The 27,106-nt window shown below is 35.7% G+C and overlaps 2 protein-coding genes across 5 annotated transcripts in view; one reads left to right on the top strand and one right to left on the bottom strand.

Annotated features, from left to right (window-relative positions):
- LOC116299567 (uncharacterized) overlaps positions 1 to 27,106 on the top strand; it is a 69,323-nt gene that overhangs the window by 28,551 nt on the left and 13,666 nt on the right. For 3 of the 4 annotated variants that reach the window (XR_016121563.1, XR_016121562.1, XM_089039176.1), the window contains exons 3-6: positions 8,427 to 8,562; positions 8,980 to 9,296; positions 21,111 to 21,233; positions 22,317 to 22,449. Coding sequence is in view for 2 of the 4 variants with exons in the window: in XM_089039176.1 (XP_088895302.1) it covers positions 8,427 to 8,467 (41 nt within the window). In the remaining 2 variants the exon portion in view is untranslated. The remainder of the gene's footprint in view (positions 1 to 8,426; positions 8,563 to 8,979; positions 9,297 to 21,110; positions 21,234 to 22,316; positions 22,450 to 27,106) is intronic. The other variant, XM_089039177.1, reaches the window with a different exon arrangement.
- Positions 1,167 to 25,770, bottom strand: LOC116299563 (uncharacterized). The gene is made up of 38 exons (XM_031708237.2): positions 25,373 to 25,770; positions 23,724 to 23,795; positions 22,410 to 22,481; positions 21,106 to 21,257; positions 20,122 to 20,349; positions 19,612 to 19,835; positions 19,247 to 19,418; positions 18,815 to 19,131; positions 17,869 to 18,010; positions 17,055 to 17,441; positions 16,682 to 16,972; positions 15,723 to 16,013; positions 15,253 to 15,519; positions 14,745 to 14,924; positions 14,511 to 14,669; positions 13,794 to 13,973; positions 13,161 to 13,313; positions 12,992 to 13,071; positions 11,327 to 11,512; positions 11,113 to 11,181; positions 10,696 to 10,819; positions 10,423 to 10,539; positions 10,267 to 10,348; positions 10,074 to 10,182; positions 9,497 to 9,546; positions 9,166 to 9,289; positions 8,977 to 9,068; positions 8,765 to 8,867; positions 8,326 to 8,479; positions 8,128 to 8,197; positions 7,987 to 8,056; positions 7,059 to 7,135; positions 6,836 to 6,965; positions 6,679 to 6,717; positions 5,318 to 5,413; positions 5,045 to 5,241; positions 4,617 to 4,944; positions 1,167 to 3,734 (listed from the first exon to the last, which is right to left on the bottom strand). The coding sequence occupies exons 1-38, from the start codon at positions 25,570 to 25,572 to the stop codon at positions 3,519 to 3,521; spliced, it is 6,000 nt and encodes a 1,999-aa protein (XP_031564097.2). The 5' UTR covers positions 25,573 to 25,770; the 3' UTR covers positions 1,167 to 3,518.

Here is a 27,106-nt window from a genome sequence, read left to right as displayed (position 1 = left end):
ATGTAAAGAAAGCAAGATGCAGGGTTTTTATCTAGTAGGTGGGACTAGCTTTTGAAAAGGCTCTACTGGGAAACCATCCTCCTTAATATGCCAGACCTACATAATTTATGAGTATTCTGCATCAGATATACAGAATACTAATTAGCTTCCAGCTGATCTGAGAAAATTCATTAGCCAATCAGTAATCGAGAAAATCTTCAAAACTAAGGTGTCACTCTTTCTTTTGAAACTGGATTATTTCCATGCCACCATATAAAAAAAACATTGCTAATAAGGGATTTATAACAATTACACATTACTTTCATTACTTTTATTTCAATGGTGGTCACCCGGCTAGCTCAGTTGGTCAGAGTGTCGGTCTGTTGTGAGTAAGGTCGTGGTTCAAGCCTCTGGGTCTTAAAATAATTAACTTGTAGTTAAGTCTTCTCGGACAAGGACTTAAAACCATAGGCCCTTTCTCCCAACCCTTCCTAACCTACAGCAAAAATGGGGGACATAAAAGAACCTGTAGAATTATTCGTATAAGAGTAGGGGATTGTGTTCCGGTTCAACAGCCTATCCCAATCTGGACGCATTAATACTAACTTACTAACAAATTACTCAACATGATTGTAAGCTGCACAGCTGCTACTAGCGCCTAAAATATGCAGCCCGTAAAGTCCTCCACTGGTCATGATTGTGAAGCGCATTGACACCATGTATCAATTTTTGCCAGCTTCATGACACCTCAGTTTCGCATGTCACTATTTCAGATCAGCTGGTCAACTATATGGGGTTCAGAGTGTTCTCATGTGACCCAATTTGTGCGATTTCATTGGGTTTCACCCTAAACACATTATTCATAAATATAATCCCTAATATTTCAGCACTTTTAGTGTTGATTATGCATGAAGTGAATATTTGTATGGTAAAATATTTCTTGTTTTGAGTGTAGCTGCTTTAGTTTATACTTATGACCCCTTATTGTTATGAGGCATGGCTAGTGGATATGAATAACAAGCTGCATGTCTTTTCCATATATAATATTATACACCCACCCCTCTAACTCAATGTGTTGAGGTATGTTTGTGGATATGACTGCACAGCTTTACATACAAAGGTGTATTATTTACAATTTAGGAGGGGAACACTACTAAGGTGTTACCCTCTAGAGACTGCACAGCTACAATGGAAAAACAAATTTATTTGAATCTATTACTTTTAGTGCACATTTAAATGATCTTAGGATGATCTACGATTATAGTTAATAATAACCACATGTATATTTTTAGACAAGCTATCAAAGTCATGGCTCATGCACACTCCTAAATGTCAATCAATGACTGCAGGGGTAACATCTTCAGATTGTATTATTCAGTCTTTTAAAATAAATCCACCCAGTGTTCAAATACTCAATTATATAACATTTGTCATAGGAATCAAACAAAATGCTACTCTGCAATCACACGTACAAAGCTGTCTCATGGTTCACCAAATGTTGGGTAGGATCAGGAAATCTCTAAAATTGATATTCCATTTGCTAAATGGATATAAAAATATTAGGTCAACCACTGACCACATTTTCTTATTATGTCCACATTCTTATAAAAAGCCATCAAATAAGAAAATAACTTTATCATTAAATTTTAAAATATTTTTCAAGACATTGTGGAAGTTCTAATAAAGGAACATACTTATTCATTTGTCTTGTGGTTGAGTGTCATTTGTAAAAAGCTATTTTGACTGCTTGAACTTGCTAGTCTTTATTAGGAGGTGCTGTACACTGGATGGCATGTCTGTTATATACTACTCGTTGCATCATCTGTGGTGTGATTATTGTTGGTATCTACCCTTCAGGCCTATAGAAATGTTATTAGGGTATACACCCAGAGTTAAGGAAGCCATTCAGATCTGACTCCACCCTCAATATCAATAGGGACAGTGGTAATAAAATTTCTGAAGCATGGATACTGACATTAAGAACACACTCTGTGCAAAGATGTAACAACCAAACTGCCAATCATAGCACAAATGTTCTAACCAATCACAGCATAGATGATCGTACAAGTGATAGGGTTAAGGTTAGGGTTAGCAATGATACACCTATCCAGTCTACATCATCACCTGACATTGCTGGCCTTATACAATTAATGACCCTAAATCATGATGCATATGAATAAGTATAGTTATTATAACTTTATCATTTTATTAAAGAATATACAAATTTATTTCTTTAACATTATCTTACGTAAAAGTGTCAAGCAAACAGGAAATCACTACTTATTCATTTAAGGAACAGTGTTATGATTATACAGTATGTCATGTCAATGTCAATGTCCACCGAAGAAAGACATTTACACATTTACACATTTAGACTAAAAGAAATATCATGTGTTTCCTCGAACGTTTTGGCATAAAACAAAGGCTGAAATACCATTCTCCATCTTAAATCCTCATCAAATTGGTGGGGCATTCTGGATTTTTGATTCACGAGTTGGATTTTTGATTCACGAGTTGAATTTTACATTTAAAGTTCAGACTGACGCACACGAGGCAAAGAATACATAATGAAACATGTGATATTTCTTTTAGTCTAACTGTGTAAATGTGTAAATGTCTTTTTTCGTTGGACAATGTTAATGACATTGACTGTATATACATTATGTGCATTTTTTCCCCTATTTAGCCTCTCCTCCCCACTCAGCCCTTGATAATTCCAGTTCTGGTTCTTGAAGGAAGATAGCCTCCTCGGCAGACAAATCTACTCCAGAATTAACTCTAAAAGAAAACCTGTGAAGAATAGGGTAGGTTGTGGAGGAGGCTAGTAGAGTATATTTGATCACTTGCTACAAAGTGCATGTTCAAATGTGAAATGTTCTGATTTCAAGGCCATAACATTTAACATGCATAACAGTGTGTTAAAATGAAATGACAGCAAATCAGCTCATTTTTGATAAAAGGAAAGTGGTAAATTATTGTACTGTTTAATAAACAAGCAGGAATGTTTTCTATGGTATAAAACCATGGGGCATAGGCGATTGGTTTTAGATCCAATAAAACATGATCTGCAAGTTTATTGAATGGCTTCAAAAACTTAGGAATAATTCTCAAACCTTTGGTTGAATTAGAGCGACAATATATGTAGTGAGCATGGACTTTTATACTTTCATAGACTTGTCGAGCATGCCATACTCAAGACAGAGGCATTTATTGATAATATTTCAGATGTCGTTGATGATCGTATGTGGGACTGGCTAAACCTGGATGCACCTTTATCTCTGATAAAGTCTTCCTAATTAGTATTCTTTATATAAAGAAGGCTCCAAGTGATTCAAAAGCTCATTAATTATTCATTAGTTTTTAAACGTTTTTAAGGCCTCACTATGTTTATGCCATAAGAATCATACTGTTTTGTAGGCATTACTGAACCCCTAATTTTAGTTCCGTAAATACTGACTCGGCTGCCCGGCATAGGAAAAACACACATTCTGGCATAAAATCATTTTGTATACTGACTTGGTCCACATATTAAACTAGTCTTACAAACTTGCGTGATCTTTTTCACCTGGTTTTCTATCTTCCTCGATGGTTGCACCAATTAAGAATCCAGATGAGTAACGAAGTTTTCGTTTGCGTCTGTTGATGGAATCCTTATCCATTTTGTAGCGCTCTTCTAGTCTTGCCTTTGCTCGCTCTGATCGTCGACGTGATGAATCACCAGTAAGTGGTACTTTCTCGCTGTCAGTTACACAAGACTGTAAAAAGCAATGATTGCTGTTAGATTATTAAATGGTGTCTTTTCTCGAGTACGAACATGCTGTACTGTACTGAGAGAGACAGACTTACTTAATAATAGGGACCCTAAGGACGCTCATGGGGCAAAGAATCTCATCGTCAGAAACTACATCATAATAGAAGTAGCATGAGCAAATAAAAAATGGGATCACCGACTTTAGTTAGTCGTAAGAATGCGTGGAATTTCGCCTTTTTTCATATTTTTTTAATTTTATTTTTATTTTTTCAAGCCATATTTTACTGAAAAAGTAAATTGATACTCCCCATTTTAAAATTATTTAGCATTTAGAATCTGTTACAAATTAGACAAAAATATCATTGGGCGACATGTTTGGATTTGAGCCATCACGTTGCGTAAAATTCTATTCCAAAATATGTTATTTTGATTTGTCAGACCCTTTTTTTGAAAGCCTGAATTTATGAAGTACTTTCAAAAAACGGAAAGAAAAAGGGGGTTTTGACTTTATTTTAGAGCAATAAGAGATTAATAAAGCTGACACCAAAACGAATTGCGCGAGCATAGTTTAAAAATGGATTTCATGCACCCGCCATTGTCCTTGACATCCTCGTCCTTGACATCCTCAACATCATTGACTCCGACGAAGGACTTACGTCCGAAACGTCAGTCTATTATTGTTCGTATTTACGGTGATAAAATTATCTACTACGACACATCCTCAACATCAGTTGGTGCTTTTTCACATCTTAGAGAGTACGGGGAAAACAAGAATGACAGCGCGAGCATAAAAAGAGACATTTTTAAAACGTACTCGCACCATCTGGCATCCGCATCCACGCTCCTAGTAAAAGGGGGAAGAGGCAGTTATCTTGGATATACCTACCTCAGTACATACTTTTGGTGTTTGGTATGACTTTGTTGCATTGGTAGTAGAGTGCTGGTAATCTGTAAGCAATGGCGCTTTTTCTGGTATTTGTTCCAGCTTTGAGTGAGCAGGTGATGTACCAATACTTCTTGGTAGACTGTAATAACGGTCCTTATGTTCATTGGATGGCGATAGCTCTGCAGCTTCTGCTCCATCTGGCTGTCGTTCACTCGAAAATCGAGAATGTGTTTCTGAACTCGCTTTTCTTACTGGGAATGTTTGTAGTTGAATGACTTCACTGTTTGGATAACTTGGGGTGTAAGGTATTGGTTGAGACTCGATTTTCCTGCAGAATCAGTAGATTACAGTCAAATAAAATAGAGTCAGAATTGTAGGGTATTAAGTTATTGCGCGGTAATCGGTTAATATTCGGTGCTTATTCTTACCTTCTGTAAGAATCGTCTAGTTCAGGTGGACTTTCCACAATAAGCGGGGGATAATCAGGAGGTTCGTTGACTTCTTGATTTGAACCGATTCGGGACAGTCTTTTTGATGAACCTCTTAAGTCACCTATTGATTCTTTTGCTGATGGTCGAGTTACTGTGTATGTCTTACCGTCTGGGGCGTTGGCCGCACCATAGTACTAAAACAACACCCAGCAGGTTATTATTAGCACACATACTAAGGGTAGTAAATAACTACAGATCACCAGGTCTTACCTGTATTGTATCTGTTGTACTGTAGTAATTTCTCTTTTCTTTGTGTTCTCTTTGTTGAATTTTCTTAATTTGATACAGGAATGAGAAATTCTTTATCTGCAGATATGATGGGAGTTACTAATCAGTTACTAAACACTACACCATAGACTGAGCAGATTTCGTATAACTGTGAAAAGCTCACGGCACGAGCGCGGTGGTAAAACGTCAAGGTATACTCCACGCCAGACCAATCACATCGCTAGAGAATTCACTCTTCATGTAATCCAATGCCCGAAACAATCTTGGGTAACAATTTATAGAGTAGAAAAAATACGTAGCTAGCGCAGTAAGGAATTTTGTATTGTTCCTTTTCCAATAACGTAAAGCACCTCTACCATAAAAATCTATCCTTTTTAAAATCAGCGTGGGTTAATTACAACAGAGCTAGGCTCCAACTAGGTAAAAGCCCAAAAACGAATAAGCCTTTTCATAATTTAAGAATCGATTCCACTGCGCATGCGATTTTATCCCGAATTTCTACCTTCTTTTGTCTAAACCTTCTTTTGTTCTTAATTAAACAAAAGGTGAGAAATTCGGGATAAAATTGCATGCGCAGTGGAATCGATTCTTAAACTTTGAAAAGGCTTATAAGAATTTAGTAGTTGATTTTTGTGGAGGGAGGAAAACCGGAGAACCCGGAGAAAAACGCTCGAACAACAGGAGAGAACCAACAAACAGACGAGCATATAATTTACTTTAAATACATTACTAATTTTATCATAGTTAAGCAAGGGAATTATCAACATACAACTTAAGGTCGAACCAGAGCATAATTCTTGTTGACTTGTCGTGCGAAATCAAAAAAGACATTGGGGGATAGGACCTTTTTCATGCCGCGCCCAGATATCAGAAAAACAAATACACAACAATTTTTACAGTTTGCTCAAGACTCAACTTTTTAAATTAGCTTTTACGTAGTCATGTCATATATTATTATAAATAATTTTATTTTTAAGACAGCTCAAATATTCATATGTAAATATTTTAAATTCATTTTAGCAAATTATTGTAATGCGCATTCGTTCACATCTAGAATGTTAGACTGCGCAATATTAAGTAATAAACATTTTTATTATGATCATCATTATTATTATATCACACAGTTTTGCTCGCTTGGTCCCGGCACTGCCAGACCAATCACATTGGGCGAGGAAAAAATCAGCCAATTAAACTTCTAGGAAATATCACGGCACGGCGCGCTCACAATACCACCACAATGCATTACGCTACATCACCACACCACACCACACCACCTCACACCACACCACTACACCACACCACAATAACTAATAAAATGTTCATTGGCAGCTGTTTCATCTTACCTCTTTGTCCAAAAGCCCAAAGACAAGTAGTGTGATGCCCTAAAACAAGAAACATTCAACAATCATAGTACTGTTGTGCAATCATACTTTTCCCAAGATATCCCTTGGTAACCAGCCGTAAGCCAATAAATTCGGAGATACGATAACTAAGGTTTACCTGTAGGACACATAGGCCCGCAAACAGATACTCCCACAGACGAGCCTGATGATGCTTGACATAAATAGCAGCAGCAACCCAAGTACCTCCTATGACTATCTCTAGCAGTACTGCCAATAACAAAGCCACGCTGTAAGAAACAAGAATAAAAAAAGAATATTAGTGTACCTTTGGTGTGTGCAATTGAAAAACGCAACATAATCATGCATAAGACTATATCTACCTGATTTTGGATTTGTCTGTAGAATCCAAAACTCGACCTTTCAACACACATATCAAGATGGCGAAAATGAGAGTCACCTTAAAAAAATCAGTGTCACTGATCATTATTAACCGGCTTTTTGTAATCATATAAACCCTAGTATTTAAATTATTATTATTAGCATTATTTTCATAAATCAAACGCTTACTTAATTAGAAAATTGTTTTGTTACCTACTGAAAGATCACTAGTGAATTAGTAAACGTGCATAGTTTCAACGTAAGAAGGCAAATATTCGTAGAGTTACGAGCAATTAAAATGTGAGGGGGGAGGGAACATGAAAATAAGGCTGGCAACGCCTCGGTTCTCTTTCTAATACAAATCCTTCTCATTTTAAAATACTATAACTTTTCAGGAGTTTGTGCCAGAGCACTACAATGAAAGTTTGCTCAATTAATAATAATAATGATGTTATCTATTTACATAGCGCTCTTTTCCATATGCATATGCTCAAAGGCGCTTCACCATGAGTTTTTGAACGAGAAGTGCCTCAAAGGGTGGTCACTGCCAGGGTTTCTTTATATCCTCAGTGATTCTTTTACGTCCCTCCGATATTGATTAGTAATGATGAAGTGTGCCCGCCATTTAAAGTGGTCATCCGAGCCACTTAAAGGTCTAGCCATTTGCAGATGTAATTACAAAGGCAGTACCTTCTCAGTTATTTTAGGACCCTGAATGTTGGTCCGGCCGAGGCTTGAACCACGACCTCCCGCACAACAGACCGGCGCTCTTACCAACTGAGCTAACCGGATGGCGGTTACTAATGTAAGCATCTTGTTTCAAGTACTGGCTAGGATGACTTTCAGCAGTGCAATGGCTAGACATGTTCTTTCTCTATGCCTTGTTGAACAGGGCCGGTATATGAAGTGAGCTTGAAACAGTTAACTTACGAAGAAAAATGCAGCTGCAGGACCTGCAAATGCCCACATCAAGAGCCGATCTTTGTAGTCTAACCAACACCTAGTGTAAAAAAGGAAATGACAGTATATGAATGTAACGCTATAACAGTATGTAGTACGGATAATGCTTACCAATCTGAGTTGCCGTATCCTTTTAATTGGAAGATGCCAAGTGACGCTCCGACCACCACAGCTGGCAACACTTGAATAAATATAAGGATATATAAACATATTACGATTTTAGTATTAATACTCAAAAAAAAAAAAAAAAAAAGAAAAATAAGAAAAGAAAAGAAAAACGCGAGAGAGAGAGACGGATGAATAACTTACACCATCCAATGATATAGAACCATTTTATTCTTGAACGGTTTTTGTTTTTCCCAGTGACCAAGGTCATGTAGATTTGAAGGCATTTTACGATTATCCAACAGAACATGGCCATGAAGAAATAATGAAGAAGAGCGGCTACTAAAACACATACAGCCTGTAGACAAATTATTGTACATTATGTACATGTCAAGAATTTATCCCAGACCATAAAAAAACATACATCCAATCAGAATGCAGGTAAGACGTATATTCGTAGTTATTTCATTCTACTTTTCCATCAAACAATATGTACATTGAATCGCTGCATTTACATGTTTTACAATGTGGGATAAAATAGTCATACAATGTTTACTCGCCTTGAGGCTCTTGTGTACACATAAAAAAGTATTGTATAACTAGTATATAGTTGATACTGATATCAATGCTAGCTGCAACTCACCTTGATCTTGGTCAGCTTTAAAGCACCAATAAAAAGGCCAACGGCTGCAGCGATAGCAAAGTACAAGTGAAGATGAATGACGGAACGTTCCGATTTTCTTTTGCTTTGGTTTTCGGAAAAAAAAGAAAAAGAAGCAGCACAACTTTTTTAAAACATCAAGGAACTTCTAAGGTTTTTTTAATATACGGTAATATCAATAATTGATTATTTACCAGTAGAGACAAAGATGTCTGATCGCTAAAATGAAGACAGCAAGCAACAATATACCACAGCCAATGTAGACAACTAGTGAAAAGACAAGCTCCTTGAAAACAAGACAAGTTCACCGGTTTAGTATAAATTTCTTGATCAACTCTAACAGCATGCAGGGTAACAAATGAAACCATTACAGGCTTGGATACCTTGTCATATACCGCTAATGAAGCGAAGCTAGTCATGTGATCACACTGACACAGGGTGCCATTATCACTACTAACAACCACACGGCAACCTTCTGACGACCAGCTACCTCCACGATCAGGATCCCTGTTCAGTAAGTAGTGTAAAAGTTAGCCAATTAGTAACTATATTGACATCCTTCAAAACTCGCTATACTGGCGGCGTTCTTTCAAAACTCACGCGCCACTCCACTGATCAGCTCTGTAGCCTGTTCCTGATGGAAACGGGAGCGTGAGTAATGCAAGAAATCTAGCAAGATAATGCCTGATCGTATTAATCTTACAGTCTTCTTACGTTTTAAAATCCCAGAAGACACACTTCGGCACTGCACTTTGCTTTGTAGTCTACAATAAAAAAGAAAGGAAAATGTAAGCCTTGTGAATGCCACTTTATGGGTCTGCCGTAAAGATCTTTTAAGATCATGTGATTACAACAGTATTGAATCCCATTGCAGTCAAACCACCTCAAGCGTGAATTTTTGATTCTTGATTTCATTATTCGATTCGAGCATTCATTATTTAAAACGAATCTTCAAAGCGGCCTAGCATAGAAAAAAGCCAAGCATGTATGCAGCTAAAATGCAAGAGCAACTTTTTGTGTAAGGAATAATTAATCACTTACCTTCGGTTTCCGCTATAAACAAGAGCCTACGAACCAAGTTAACCGCACTTTCAAACTATTATCATTTTGAATGTTCGAATCGAATAATGAAATCAAGAATCCAAAAAATCAAGTCATTAATGACCTCTACGTGTTCACGTTTGACGGTTTGACTGTGGTAGAATTGAGCTATAAAAGAAAAAGAAAGGAAAAAGACAGCGGATATTTGTAATTGAGAGAACAGCTGCAGTTGTTAAGCAAGAAACATCACCTTTTGTTTGACAAGTGCAATTTTCACAGGCGCTGGGAGTTTACCATCATGCATTGCAGGACTAGGATATAAAGAAGTTGAGATAACAGACGACGAATCGACATCAAATCTAAAAAGATACCAGCAAAATAAATCAGTGAACAGAGTCGAGATTAGTGACAAGACGAATTGAACAAAATATTAAGCGACTTACTTTTCTACTCCTTCTGCTCGATTTGGTAATATGTTACCAAGACCTTTGTAGGTGATCCCTACAATTTTGATAGATTGCAGTCCTGCGTATAAGCATACTTCATTATCAGTTACAACTCTCTCCTGGGGGGTGTATTTAGATCAGTTGTATTATTACCCGATTTGTAGTCATGAAAGACCTCGCCAGGAATAATGACTTGGGGATTCTGTTCGCCTTCCGGATATTTATGTCCGTCATAAAGAGCTTTGGCTTGATATACTCCTAGCTTCAATCCTTTGGAAAAATTATAACAATCAACTTCTAGATACGTATATTGTGGTCTAAAATGCTCAGTATTGAGCGAATGACCTAACTGGTATAAATGTATATGAAAATGTTGGCTGAAAAAAAAAATTATCAGTAGCCTGCCGGCTGTTTTATGAATCGTACCAATGTTATCTGTGTCAAGTAAAAAGGATGAGTTTCCACTTGCTTGTAATGTTACAACATCGTCAGCCAGGGCTGATGTATAGTCTTCCATCAATTTCATAACCTCAGTGACGCCTTTACTGTCCTGTAAAACAACAAGTACAAATGTGGTAATGATATTCAGCCATGATGATGTGTGTAATCAGCAAGATACCCATATATACACTCAATGTGGCGGCAATAAATATAATCTAGGATGGGTGGCTCTTTTGCAGCGTGAACAACTATCTTTTGACAAAGACGGGGATATAAATGTTAAGAGGCTAAGCTTAGTTTGCAGCCCCCTTCCCTCCCCGCTGCCCGGCTAAGACTCAATGTCCCAGGGAAATCAGAAGCAGAAACCGTTGTAATATCAAATTAGGATTAGTATTATCGAACCTTTTGAATTTTCTCCCAGTGTTCTTTATTGTCTTCTGCGAGAATGTTACTGCAAACTTTAGTGACAGTCTGAAAACAATGTAACAGAAAAGTTTTGCCAATGAACACTAATATTTAGCTAATATCTGTTAAATGTTAGAATTGGATAAAACTGCAGAGTACGATCAACAAATGAACCCTTCGTGAATATTATAATGGATGGTTTAGTAATTACTTTTAGTTCTTCAGTCTTTGACGTTTGAGTTCCAGGAGTCTTGGCATCGTTCAATAGCTCTTTTACAGTCTCAAAAATAATGATTAAATCTCCTGAGGTCAGCGTTTCCTGCTTTACACCAGTTCTTTCTTCGAGGACTTTCAAGACAGCCGCTGCTGTGGTATTCTTTGCTTTATACTCTTTCAACTTAAAAAGAACAAGAAAAACAAACTGACACAATTTATATTAAATGCGCATAAGGATACCTCCTGTAAGAAAGGCAGATTTCGAGGCAATATTAAAAAATCTTGTGTTCTATTCAAATGTCATAATTTTGCAAACAAAGAAGCTTTTACAAAAAGAAACCATATTGAAGTCCCAGAGTTTGGGCTAGCTGTGGTTAAAGAAGCAGATCTATTTCCGGTTATTTGTACAGATTGATTGGCCTTCTGATTGGATAAAACGAGGTGGGAACTTGAAAAACCGGTTTTTTGGTTTGAGCGCCACGTTTAAAAATCCAAGCCCCCCAAAAATCTTTCTCTTCTCGTGTGCCTTTTGTCCTTCGACGTTCATGTTGGGATTGTTGGGTGTCTTTTCTGTTCTAAAAGAAACAAAACTTCAGTACAAAGCATTACTTCGCACTGGCTGGACACAGCACTTCCTTTTTGCCATAGAATGTTAGAAAACATGTTGTTCATCAGTCCGTTCTCTTGACTTTAAAGCAAGACTCGTGCAAGAAGACGCACACAAAACAATACTGTTAGGAGACCAGAAAACAAAAGGTACTCTTATTTAAGACTATTTATTGTTACTATAATAGTTCTTTTTTTTCTGTACCGCTGGGGCTTTGCGTAATTTTATTCCAGAGGAGTTCGGACTAGAAGAAGGCTTTCAATTTAAGCTTATGATGCTTTTAAGTACAGCAACTAAAAAATGTTTTAAAAGCTATCAAACTTGTCGCTTTTTAAACTTCACTAGTTTTTCATAGTAAAGAGTTGCTTCAGTTCGATATTCTTAAACAAAAATTACTAAACTTTTATGCTAAGTTGAGAGCACGTGCAGTTACGCACGTTCACCATTTATAAATATTACTTACAAAAACGTACCAGCGATAAATAAAAATGCCTTGGTAAACTCGTTTACAATTTCGACTTAAAAAAACTGTAAACGTTTTGAAGCTTGTTTTTAACTTAGACCCAGCCAACATTAACTAAGATAAAAGATGTTTAGCTGATACCGTTTAGTGTTATTTTGTTCGCAATTGGTTTAATTATGCGTTTTTGAGAAAAACGCAGTTTTGGGATAAATCAGTTTTAACTAGCTCTTAAACCCTTTTCTCGTTCTTGAATATTTTCATTACAGTAATTATATTCATTTTAGTATGTCTATTTAATATTGCGTATTGTTCACCTATGCCTTATTGTTTATCTTTATTTTTATTTTTTTCCATTAAGAAAAAAATAATCTGCACTTAAACTTTCAAAAATACAACCAGTAGAAGTAGTTTTAATCGGCCGTCAAAAATTGCAAGTTAAAGATATGCAAAACTTCACTTTGAATGCTACCACATGACTTCAGCGAATATTCTGAAAATAAACTCGTGATTAATAATAGCTATGCTAATCAACAAAAGAAGTATTTAGATTGTGAAAAGTGTTTCTAATGTTGAAAATCTGGCTTATTTACCTTGTCTTTGACTGCGTCCATTTTGGGGGAGAATTTCCACTCTTTACCACTAGAACTTTTGACCAGCCTTTCTTTGACAACTAGGATTGCATGAATTATTAGCATTGCTATCGGTCAATCTGATAAAATCAAGTTAAAGCAAAGTAACTTTTATAATAGATTGGAATACCTGTGCAGGTGTTGAATCCGTCTCCTTCGAATCCAGACTTACACATACACCTATACGAACCAATAGAGTTGCTACATTCAGCATTGTGATGACATGCGCTGTGCAGTTCGCCAGAATTGATGTCTTGCACCCCTACAACACATTCATCCATGTCTGTGGCGGATGAAAGACAGTTAATATGATTAATTTAAATGATTCAAGCTTCGTGCACTAGAATAGCTTTATGTCCAAATAGTGATCAAATAGTACGATCACTTGTACTTCGGTTGATGCAGAGTTTTGGTCAACTCCCTTTGTATTTCTGAATATGGCAAACGGTTTGCCGAAACATTTCAAGTAAAAACCTTAGTTTCCGAAGCGTCGTTTGTCATTTTCGAATAATTTCACGAGAGGTATGACATTACGTATAACGAATCGATCAGTTTATTACATAAATGAACTTTTGTCATTCTACATTGTACATATTTTAAAATGCAGCTAAACCAAAACTTCAGCTTTGCACAACGAAAACTAGGCCTCCAAATCGTCCAGTTTAACATCTACTTAAACCTACTAGGGTTTTGTCTGCGCCCTAGTAAACTAAAACCCTACCAGCGATAGGATGAATGTTTAGGATAAGATTATAAGACTTACCTTTGCAGCTGGGCAAATGACCAAAAGAAGCATGCGAACTGTTACACGTAACAGATGATTTCGATTCGGTTTTGAATCCAGGTTTACAAATCAAGGTGATTGACGAGCCAATGTCATAATATTTTTGCTCTGGTAACCAGTTTCTGGCGTTAATTGGAATTTTGGGTCGACTGCATAAAGCTTAAGAAAAATAGAAATAAGACATAAAGAATATGAATTATAATCTTTTGCCATTATATTCTCTGTCAAAACATCTCATGTGTCAAGTACAAAATACTAGTTATATACCAATTTGGATAACGCAATGTTTTACCCAATCTACTGGGAATACTTTTCTTTGTCTACAGTGGCGGATCTAGGGGAGGGGTGCAGGGGGTGCGCACCCCTCCCTGGTTCGACTTTGTGCCCCTACTTCAAAGATTTAACCAATATATGATTATGTTTTTTCCCTTTGATTCTAAGGGGTGCACCCCTCCCTGGGTTAACTATGTGCGCCTGCACCCCTCCCTGAACAAATTCCTGGTTCCGCCCCGGGTCTAATATATTTACATATCATATCCATATCAATGCTTCATTGACATGTAAATATTATGGACAAAAAAAAAGTATTGCTAATGGATTTGAATTGAGTAAGACATTGCATTTAGCCAAATTGATGTATTGTCAGCATGATGTATCTGTGACAGAAATGAATGAATGATGAGGTAGAACACTTACGTTCACAAGAAGTACCATTTCTTTTATATCCTTCGCTACACTCACAGCGGTATGAACCAGGTGTATTAACACAGAGTGCATTCTTGTTGCACTTGTGGTATTTTGTCACATTATGATTGTTTAGCTCCGTAGAGGGATCAACTCGGCACTCATCAATGTCTTGACAATGGAAAACAAGTAATAATTACGTAAACGTGATTTCTTTTGATTTGTAAATTAATGATAGTCTCTTACCTTTACATTTAGGTATTGCTTTGTTAAACTTTCCACTTGCCACACAAGTGATATTAAATTTAGGTCCCTGTCGCATTTGATAGCCAGTTTTGCATGTTACTACTGTTGATTCGTCGACGTGAAAGAACATTTGATGAGGAACATAAGTAGCGTATGGGATGGAATCAATCCTACATGCAACTGTAAAAATATATCACAGAAGACAACAAGTATCAATAGCCTGGCAGCAGCCTGGTAAACAAACTTGTACATCAATGAATCATAGGCCAGGCTGGATTAAGGAAACTTAATGCTAGGTAAATGAGCCAGTCTAATAATAATGACAACAACAACAACAACAACAACAATAATAATTTATTGAGTATTTTACAAAGGTTCAATACTCGACATATCCTATTAAGAAATTAAATATATAGAATTTAAATATATAAAATACAGCTTACAAAATGTACAACGTTACAAAAAATATTTAGTCTAGCCCCACCCTTATGCAATAATGAATACCTACCATAGACTTTAACTGCTGCTTCCACTTGAACTGTACCAGCTTCATTGGACGCAGAGCACATATAAAGTCCTTGATCAATTTTCTCAATATTCGACATAAAGAGACTGCCATTAGGGTACACTTTGAAATTGGGTGGCAGATTCAAGGAACCTTTGTGGAACCATTTAATGACAGGTGCTGGATCACCGATTCCTTTACAGTGAATGATAGGCGAAGAGGAAGATGGAACTTCAATATCCTTTGGGAAGACGTAAAATTTGGGTGGGACTAAATACAAAAAACATCAAATTGTCATAAGATGGGAGACAATATTTGACATAATTTGGACCACCAAATGGCAGGTACCCTCCCATAAATTAATGTTAAGTAAAATCATTAGAGAAAACTAACAAGAGGGAAAATACTGCCAAAAAAAATATTAAAGAAGATTCGCGGCAAAACTCAAGCATTTACATATACTTTATACATACTTAGCACTTTGAGAAAGGCCGTGGAGTTGTTAGAGCCAAGAGGATTTTTAGCAACGCACAAGTAATGAGCTTCATCGTTTTTCTGCACTAGTCTTATTCGAAGACTCATATTCGTTAGAACCAAAAAGCGTAGATCAAGCTTGTCAACGGAAACAGCAGTGCGGTTAGGGCCACGTTTATACCAGAAGATCTTGGTAGGAAGATTGGAATTTGTTACCTTGCAGTTCAGCATCACAGTTGCATTGAGAACTACTTTAGTATCAACCGGACCCAAAGTAATGTTAGGAGGACCTGGGAGCCGAAAAATAAATAAATAAATAGGAATTAGGAATAGGAATAGGTTTTACAAAAAATGGCTAGTCTTGTAGTCTAATAGGGGACGTTCATTCGTTTCATTCTCTTTTTTTTTTAATCAAAATAGCATAATACAACTATTTCAAAAATGGTTGCCCGAGCCAAAGGATAAACAAAATAATATCATCCATGAATGGAAGGAATTAGGAGCTCACTCCTAATTATTACTAAATTCGAATATTCTATAAATACGACTCCTAGCTAGTACTGGCATGTTAATGAGTTAGGCACTGAATAAGCAATTGAAGATCAGATAGATCATTCCAAGATCCAAAAATTGATGGAATGCCTTGTACTTTTTATCATTATTCTAGTCAAGAACACAAATTAAAGCTAGTGTTGAGTTATTCAGTGTTGTTTTTAGTCAACAAAACCATTTTACAGGCCTTAATTGGTTTTTCGTGTTTGGTTTTATGCCCATAATTACTTTCTGGCTTGGAATGACTTATTGCCTATCACCTATCTAGTCCTGTGGCATAGACAAACTCTTATGAAATAGGTGTTTAAAGTGAAAGGGAAAAAAGAAAGAAGAAAGAAAGAAGGAAGACAGACAGGCAGACAGACAGACAGACAGAGAAACAGAAAGAGAGAAACTACTGACATACTTCCAACTTTGATGTTGAGGGACCCAAACTTGAAGTCTGCTGTGTTAGCCGCTGAACAGTAATACCGTCCAGAATAACTCATCCTTGCTTTTCTTACGTACAGAGATCCACTCAATGATTGTAAAAACTCTAGCTTTGACAGACTCTGTCCATCAGGCCAAGGTCGTGTTTTGCTCCAAAATATTTGAGCACGAGGGTCTGCAGTGACTTGACAATGTACCCAACCTGACTTGTTAACCTCTAGATAATTATCGTCTGCATAAGTTATGATAGGAGGTAGTGGAGAAATACCTGATGGTAATGATAATGTTTGATAAATGATTATGATAACCATAAGACATTATGATAAAGTAAAACAGACTAATAAGCTTACCATCTTGTGAAAATTCAAACAAAGTCGGTTGAAGGTCGCAAGCAGCTAGTAACAAAAGTCCCGTTTTGACATTACCAAGACCAATGCACAGTTTAGATTTTTCATGTATGATAATGAATTCATTGACACCCTTTTCTTGTTTTCTAAATGTATCACAAGGTCCGTCTCTCAAAGTCAACAGATTGTTGTTGTCAATTGTGACACATTTTCCACTACAAGTGTGTATTATTGCATTGTTCTTACGAAATGTTATCATAACACCCTTCCCTTGGCAATCAGATTTAAGAACCATGGATGTTCCATCAGCAAAGTTACACTCCTCTGATCCATGAGGACTCCAACAACGTTTATCACCACTTTTTTTCCGAACCACAACTGATACCATATCTACCAATTACAACAAAAACCTTAATCATTAAAACATCTCTGTCTGTGGGTAGATAGGTACCGTCAGATTAGTAGAGGGGGACAGATCTAACTACTGAAAACTTTAATTAAGACGTTGAAAGACTCGTTTGAAAGACTAGTCAAGCCAAAATCATAACAAAGACTAGATAACCCTCTAAAGGTTGCTGGGTTTGATAAACACTCCCCTAATCTACTAACTATGTTTTGACTTATCAAAAGTGCAATAGACATGCAGTATAAAGGTATATGACAGGCTATATAAATATATTATTAATCATATAATTATAATTATTATGTTATATCCTTGGCACCATATTTCTGTTGATTGCATAATGACCGGCCATGGCATGGATAATAAAAACTGATTGGGTAATATTACATGCATGTTTATGGCTCTCTGTCTTACCATTGTCACATCCATAAAGCTCTGCTCGTAGACATATGGCATTGCTCCATTCTAGAGGCATGATCCGAATGTACCTGGCTCTGAACCGCTGACTAAACCAGTTTGTTACAACATTGTAGTTATCTTTGTTGGCATAGAAATCCTTTGGAACCAAATAATAATAATTATTATTATTACTGTGAGTTCTTACAGTGCAACTACTCCAACCAAAGCCATCTCGACAAATTTTCTACAAATTAGCCAATCAAAAGTAGGAATCTGAACAATAGAATTGCTACAAATATCCATGGGTTTACACGGCTGAGAAGACTGCTGGCACTTTTGTTGACGAATATAAACGTGCTGTCGCATAGTAACGTGGTGATAAGATCTAACAGTGTCAGCCTGATTATATCTTTGTCTTGAAGAAACAAACTGTAATCATAAAGACTATGTTTTATATGGTTTCTAATTTGCTTTCCTGTCGTATTTGAAGTCGCACATTACTATTTTTCTATATCTTTGGTGACACAAATCACTAATTTTCGAAGAAAATTTATTACAAGCTCTTCTTCATCATTTAGTTTTACCAACCGGAACAACGGAAGAATATCTAAATTCAAAATTTGCTGCTAATCTATTGTCTAAATACTATTGGATAATTTGTAGAAAATTTGTCGAGGTGGCTTTGGTTGGAGTAGTCGCACTGTAAAAATCTCAATCTGCAATAATTAATAATAATAGAATAGAATAATCATGGTCAGTAATAATAAAATACAAAAAGTACTGTAGCAGAAAAGGCTAACAGTTGTAGGCTTATAGAAAAATATCCAATAATCCTATCTATGGGACCAAGGACCATGGCAGCAGTACCAAGTAGGTGCGAAGTTGTCTCTTTTTTTTCTGAAAGGAGGAAAACCAACACTCCATTCCCCTTATCATAATAATATGGACAAGTAATCATTACCTTTACAATCCCAAACTCTGTGTGATCCGTGAATGAATTACCGTCATCGCTTTTCATGATTTTAAATTTTGTTAACCAGTTTTGTGCATCACCAGCTCCTTGTGTCGCTATGCCAGAAAAGGTCATTTTTTTCTTCATGTCTATTTGTAAGTACTGATTTACATCAGACGTGCCAGCACACCATGAACCTCCCATACTAGCTGATTTAATGTTGTTTAACCGTCCATAGCTGGGTAGATAGTTAGCAATGTTGGATAACGCAGTAATCTGTGAATCCTCTATGCTACGATCGTCCATGCCCAAGGAAGTCGAACAAGCTTTAGAGGAAAAACAAGTGCTTTGAATATTAGAAATTGATATTTCTCATCAAATCTTACATTTTCACTATTTAATTTTTATAACAAAATAATGAAAAATATCCAGCAAACCTACGTTTAACTCCTTCTTCCGGGCAAGCATCAAGTTCTAAATGAATATCCCCACGAGGTCGACACCCACCACAGTAACCACCACATTCACCGTACACGATACTACGGTCCGTGTCTACTTCCAGGGTGTTATTAATATTACTAGGAGTACCATAGTGTTCCCAGTGCACCCCGTCCTAGCACAACAAAAAGTATGATAAACTAATTATATTAAGTCCTTTTGTATTCTGTTATTAATGCAGCATATAAAGATGTTTAATACATGAACTTTATACTCCGTCCTTGGTTACTGGATTAATTCCCCCCCCCCCCCCCCCCCTACTTATTCATCACAATAATAAAAACTGATCATTATATAACAACTCAAACCTTAAGATGAAATCCTGTTCCAGTCAAATCGATCTTAAATCGTCCTTTTCGACAGTTGTTTGGGCTTGCAGAGTAACAGTCTCCCGCCACTCCTAAAGGTACAGTTTTACCAACTTTGGTAGCAAACTGGAAATCATCAGATACGACTGTAGCACTATTTGGGCCCAAAATAAGGCGCACCTTTGTAAAGTTAGTTATTCCAGCTTCACTGTACAAGACACCACCTACAAACAGATTCATTTTACATGATTGGTTGTGAACTAACAGCCAAGCTTATTCAAGGTATATTGGACCATATCATGACTGCAAAGTACTATGTGCATGGTAATTAGTTGAAAGTTGAAAGCCACACCCTTTCCCCAAAAAACGTTATCAATTGAGCACTTTGAACGTTTTCCTTCTGTGAGCAATAAATAGAACAACAATGACAATGGTTTCATTTGCATCTGTTATAGGAATAAATCATAATACTATAAACACCTTTCTCCAGTACGTATTTGAAATACTTACCAGTTTGTTGGTCACACTCATATTTCGCACTTTCTGGTTGCTTGTAATCATATATCAGAGCATAATTAGATACTGGACCACTCCGCAGTGAAATGTACTCTTTAGGTGAATTGGTGTTCATTCCATGACAATAGACACTTGCAAAAGCTTCACATTTCACTTTGAGTTGGATGAAATACTCTTTATCACGTGAGCCTTTTCCTGTCATCTTTATTCCTGCACAGCCACCTGAGAAGTAAGGATATCAATATACAATACTATTTTTTTATGTGCTTTTTTCATATAAAATTGATTCATCTACCTCTATAAAATGATTATATCTTAGTTTTATTAGAGGTACATGAATGATGACAGTGTCTTCATAGTCAAAAATAAGTATATTGAAAACAACAATATAAAACCTGTTTGCACACTTACAATCAAGTGCATGAATGCAAGCTTTAAATCACTGCAGTGATATCACTATTTATATTGAACTTTTTCAACTAAGTAATCATTCCAGTATACTATTAAAAAAGTATTAGATGATAGAGTGCAAATAAAAAAATATACCCGTGAAATAGATAGGCTAGCTAACTTATTACTAACCTAAAGCCTAAAGTCTAATTCGTTAAAATAGGCGAGCTGTGACGGGTAAACTAGTGCATGTGTGCTACTCAAGTGCGCACATTTTAAAATATTTTTAAAAACACTTACAAAAACTGAAACAATATTTTATTGTACATGCTTTTCCTTTCATATAATTTGACGGACCAATTTAACATGTTCGCATTTTGGTATCTATTATCTATTGAGTTGTTACTCTAAAACGCCCGTGCCCTTGTCATGCCTCACTGAATTCCTATGTCTTATCTAAATAAGCGCTAACTATCTCCTATTTCATCCTAACTATTTCAAAGGTACATTATTTGCAATCTATTAATATCACAATATTAGTAAAAAATAATTCAACATGATTTCAATAAGGTTATTTATAATCCTTACCACAGAATTCATAAACCTTTAAGGACTGTAGCTCACGATTTGCAAGAGAGGGTGGGTTGGAGCAGATGCCAGAGAATTTAGCCAGATGTTGTGAAATGTTATATGTACCATAGAGATTGCAGTCACAGGTTAGTGGATTGCCATTAAGATGTCTAGAATTTTTAGAACCAAATCATGTTACAGTTTAGTATAAATTGTAATCTTCTTTGTGATGATTGTATAATTTAATACTAGATTTGATGGGTGGTGTACGTATACCAAATGTTCTATTAATCATGTAGGCCTGCAGTATACCTGTGATATAAAGAATGCATGCTGGGAGCTTTAAAGAAGTGAGAAAAGTCACAGAGTATATGTCTCTAGTGATTATTTGATTTCTCAAGTTTTACATCTACAGGGGTGTTTACACCACAATATATATAGTCGCAAGCAGATGTTTTATATTAATTGCTTTTATGAGATAAAAACGTTTAGCAGGGCATGTTTTCTATCATCTGATATAAATATCAGGTTATTCACATTATTTCACCAATCAGTATCTCAAATTATTCTATAAACTATACAAAATAATTATAAAGATACCAACTAAAAGTCACAGAGTTGCTCTATCAAAACCTACCTTACTGTGCAGACACTCAAACCATGAACACTTCAAGGTTTTTTAACATTTTTCGAATCATCCAATCACAGTTGAAGCCAGATTCTTACCGGTTCCAACACTTTTTCGTGCAATTCTAGAGTCTCTTGTGTCGTTGTTGCAATGATTAAAGTTTTTTTTTTTTTAATTTACAATTTAAACCCTATTGTACTTTGTCAATGACGTTTCTGATATTTTTGTTTCATTTTTGTTAATTATTGAAGTTATGCACTTTGTGCCACAGCTTTGCATACTACCACGTTTTAATGTGTCTAGCAGCTTCATTATAGTTTATATGGAATGAGCTAAAAATAAAACAGCTAAAGATTTTCTGCCATTCATTGTGATTAGATGGCACCTTTAATATGTTTGATTGCTTTGTTTCTACTGAGAGCTGCGATTGGATAGTTGTGAAAAAAATTCAAAAAAACCTTGAAGTGTCTGCACTGTAATTCGCCTTGCCACACCCTCCACCTAACGACCCAGTTCCCCCAAAAAATTTGAATCTGCCATAATAAGTGATTCTTATTATGACCATTCATACTTTTTTAATCATATTTATGATATACCCTAGAAATCAAGCGATTGAAAATACCACCGTTAGGAGCAGCAGAACCAAAGGGTGAAACAACATTATATATGATAATATATATGACTGTGTACTCACACTTCACGTAAAGATGGATTGTAATTGAAAACATCATGAGGTAAGGTTTGTAAGTTATTGTTACTCAAGTCACTGAAATGAAAATAAATCATGTATAAATATGCAATGATTCTTAATGAAGTTAACTCTTTCACATGGTAATAAAGATTTTTATAGTATACTCAACAAAATTACTCGAATTTGATTGGTCGAGAGGAGTACAATTATAGCGTTAATTGTACTCCCTAGGTGTACCGAATTAAGTCGCTATGGCAACACAGCCAAAACAATGTCAAAACAATTATTTTCTATCATTTTGTACTTAAAAACATAAATAAAATTTCAAAGCCGTAAGAACTAATCTTTTTTATACATTTCAGTTGCGCAATGGACTGAAAATCGGCCGCCAAATAGACAAAGATGGACGGCGTCACTTCACATTTTTTACTGAAATTTTGTTGAGTGAACTATAAACAAAATATCGCACCATCTTCTCGTACAATTTGGAATTAATAGACACTCGTAATGTTTTGAAAGTTCTTTAATTGCACTCGCCTAAAGGCTCACCCAATAGCCCACTTCCGAGATACGCTTTGTTTGTCAAGTACAAAGGTTCCAGTATGAGGCTCCGTGCTAAATGCTCAGTCATTCGTGACAAGAGAAAAGAATAAATTGCATTCAGCACTAAGCCTCCAACTGAAACCTTTGTACTTGACAAGCGAAGTGTATCTCGGAAGTGGGCTATTACAAGGACTTTCAAAACATTACTCGTGTCTATTGATTTCCAAATTGTACTCGAGATCGTGCGATTTCCTATACAAATTGACAACTCTTAAGGGGCACATGTGGATGAAAATGCCCCAGTTTTTGAAAGTCCGAATAATAATTATTGAAGTATTTGAGGATAATATGACTCAATTACAATTATAAATATCAGAGTAGTGAAAATTTTAGCCCAGGAGCCACTTGCTGTTGAGATATTTTGGGTTAAAAGTGAAAAGAACAATAGGGTTGAGTAAATGACGTCATTTACTCACAATTTAGATGCTGAATAAAATTGATAAATTTTTTCCGCCACTTTTGACTGTCAAGGAAACATGTTGCTAGTTATCTGAGCCATATAGATAAGTTTAAACAAGTTTCAAGGCATTTCCAATTTTCATTGATTTTCATCCAAGTGGTCCTTTAATACTCCAGTGTATGCAGGCCTGTACTTCCGAGATTGGAAAGCGAAAGCAGAATCTAGAATAACTAAATAAGCAACTTCCGTATTCGAGGTTATAAGGAGTCAATAAGCATATGTTTTAATATAGATGTAATGTTGTTGCAACTTACACTTTTTGTAGTTTTGGAAGTGTCCTAAAGACATTTGTATCCAACCAGCTTATTACATTGTTCTTTATATTTCTAGAAATAAGCAGCAAGTTAATCTTATTACTATAACCAATGCATGAATGTTTGTATGAAAAATATCACATTTTTAGTACCCCAGCATCCAGTTGTTCAAGAATTTTATCCATAATCATTTAGCTGATCATATACATAGTTTAAAATGCACAGTGAGAATAATTTATAAATAAATAAAATAAATAAATTAGCTTGGAGCAGTATAAATTAACTAAATAGAGAACTCTTGGTCACCGAACTGGATGTATAGAGAACTCTTGCCTATTCAACTGGAACATATAGAACACTGAGTTTTACAAGCAATTTAAAAAATTCATGGTTGTTTTGTATTGGAGACATAGATCGTCGCCATTGGCTGGGATCTATATCTACCGACCATCACTCATATTCTAAACATTGCGTACAAGTTTCAGTTGATTGAACTGCAGACAATATATAGATTATGCCTCAATGATAAATATATTGTCGTATAGTGTCATTTTAGCCTAGAAGGTATTTCGACTATTAAACTATTTTGCTTCAGTTTAATGAGGGTAATAAAGAATAGATAATTATTTTTGAAAATTTTGCCAAAAGGTATTAAATAGAACTAACTTTCTTATAATTAATGTGTAGTAATGATCCAGCTGTGTTAATATTCAATTTACATAAAATAATAAAATTCTAGAAAATTTAAAAATAATTTTCTAGTTCATTCTCAATTTTCATAAATCAGGTAAATGTTTAAGAGGGATTGTCCTAGTTTCCACTAATTCATTCCTTGTAAAATATTTAATAGGTGATAACATTTTAAAGTTAAACCTTACCATGCCATAAGCTCAACTAAAATAAGCTTAAATACTAAAAATATACCTCTGCATTTTTTAAATTATTGTAATATTCTTGAACGTTCAAGCGGATATTTTGTACTTCGAGAAGTAAAAGTATATTTCATACTTCGAATATATTGTGCACTTAAACACACTTTACTCATTACGTACTCGAAATTAAACGTGCAAACAGTTGACTGATCTTGTTGAGTATTAAATTTCGAAAATGCTTGAATCATCATATCTCGATCTTGCGGTACTAGTTTCATTATCATCAGACAAGTCTTTGGGACCTAGACCTATGAATAGTTCGTTCAGGGTTATCAGTAAATGCAAGAAGTGCATAGATTAACAAGCTGAATGGTGAGGATTAGCAACTCAGACGCCAGGCTTTAAGGATGACACTTTAAAGTAAATAGTATTCAATAAGGTTTCAACAAGCGGATGTAGTTGTTCCAAACCTTCGGCCCATCGACCCAGAAATTATTTATTCTCGCTCTTTTTCACAAATTATCACTTTTATATCTCAAGAATAGCAGATAAAGAGTTTTCGATTATTATATAAATAAATAGTTTATAGCTTTTTTATAAATAATGGAGTAGTAGCTTACTAAGTGCTAGAATAAATAAATTAATTTGAGAAATACACCTTAGTACTTTATATATATTATGAACGGCGGTTAAATAAAAAATAGTTTTTCTTATTGATTAATAAAAATACTTACTATTTAAAGAGTAAGCACCAGCACATCGCATAAAACTACTTACAATTCCGTGGTATCGCTTGGTATTGTGTTGGGTACGCTAGGTAAAGCTCTTGCCGAACAGTTCACAATTTTTTCATAAGTATCTTGGCCCGGTATTCCTCTAGTTGAGCAACTACATCTTCCTGCACAGCTTTGAGAACAAGAACATCGAAGCCAACTCAGCAGGAGAATCACAAAACGAAGCCATATTCCTCTAGCCATGTTCCTCGAACACTGTCGGATTGAAATGCAAATGATCTGTACTAGAATAGTGACCGCAAGCAGTCACTACGTTACTGAAGATGCTGGATCCCCCCCCCGGGGCTGGATCGATGAAATGACCAACACAGCAATGACGATATTTTCCCGCTTCACTTTGGAACCTGTTTTCTGAAGTCGCAGAACAGCAACAATAATGTCGGCGCCACAAGAGTGATTAGAAAGCGATTTTATAATTACAATGCAAGTGGTCAGGCTATAGACTTGCGTGACATAACTAGCAGAATATTTGCGTGACTTATTTTTGATTTGGGACAGAAATTTAATATAGGCCCACACTTTTTCATGGTAGCTTCGTTCGAATTCCTCTATTGCATTTTGCTTTTTTTTTATTACTTTAATTACTTTAATTGTCACAAACACCCCTCCAAACTCTATAAAATCTCATTTCCAAAGCAATCTCAATTCCAAAATTTCTACATAGTTGCTCCCCATTTACCTTGGCAAACATTTTGGTCTGGCTATGACCTTCTCTCGTTGAGTTAAAGTGCTACTGTGACGAAAATCGCTCAAACTTGGATTCAGCTGAAACTTCCTAAAAATACTCTTTAAAGGTCCAATAATCACTGTATGAAGTGTTTTCTCGATATTTAGTATGAAAGTATGATATTTTTACGATTATTTTTTGGAGTCTGTGACGTCATACACTCAACATCGAACATCGCTCCATACATTTCTTTGTAGTTTATGATCAAAATATCAGTAGTAAAGGGAGAAAGAAATACCCAAACACCCCAAAATATAAATTATAGTCACAAGTAATGTGAAATAAGCACATTAGCCACCCTTTTGGCTTCATAGGAATAAAATAAATTAAGGATTTATATACAAAGAAATATATGTAGCAATGTTTGATGTTGAGTGTATGACGTCACAGACTCCAAAAAATAATCGTAAAAATATCATACTTTCATCCTGAATATCGAGAAAACACTTCATACAGTGATTATTGGACCTTTAAAGAGTATTCTTAGAAAGTTTCAGCTGAATCCAAGTTTGAGCGATTTTCGTCATAGTAGCACTTTAATAGTAGGGTTATGAATTTCTTGCCAAGTGACAGGGGGAGGGTTACAACTAATTTCTAAAACTTTACTTAGTAATCCCCCAAGCCCCCTCCCCCAATAAAAAAACATACCAGTCCTTTCCTTATTTGTATCTCGGTTAAATCTCTTATGCAGCAGAGCATAGTTTTAAGTGGAAAGCTATTCAGGGGGTCCTGGGTAATGTTCCCCCTTTCCGGAAGCTGAAAAATTTGAAATTGAGGCTTTCTAAAATGTCATTTTAAGTGTTTTGAAGGGCAATATTTATGGCAAAGCATTAGGCAACTTCTGACTAAATTATGACAGAAAGCTATTTTTCTCCAGTCCTTGGGCCAATATTAAAGTTTTAGTTCAAAATATTGTATAAACAATAGCATGATCGAGATTAAACGTTTTTTTCCTCGGATTTCTTTTTTACTTTTAGTCAAAGCGCAATT

This window comes from Actinia tenebrosa, unplaced genomic scaffold (assembly GCF_029948245.1).
Source record: "Actinia tenebrosa isolate PJP-AT-01 unplaced genomic scaffold, QUT_ActTen_1.0 PGA_scaffold6__47_contigs__length_16458017, whole genome shotgun sequence".
NCBI lineage: Eukaryota > Metazoa > Cnidaria > Anthozoa > Actiniaria > Actiniidae > Actinia > Actinia tenebrosa.
Note: the sequence above shows the minus strand (reverse complement) of the source record. Positions and strands in the feature narration are given on the sequence as shown.

What these genes read in the sequence shown, in the direction of transcription:
- LOC116299563 (XM_031708237.2), bottom strand. Translation starts at nt 25,572, where the DNA reads ATGGCTAGAGGAATATGGCTTCGTTTTGTGATTCTCCTGCTGAGTTGG. An exon ending in GAACAGGATTTCATCTTAAG is followed by an intron (nt 19,419 to 19,611) that starts GTTTGAGTTGTT and finishes TTGTTGTGCTAG; the next exon opens with GACGGGGTGCACTGGGAACA. An exon ending in ACAGACAAATCCAAAATCAG is followed by an intron (nt 6,966 to 7,058) that starts GTAGATATAGTC and finishes TGTTTCTTACAG; the next exon opens with CGTGGCTTTGTTATTGGCAG.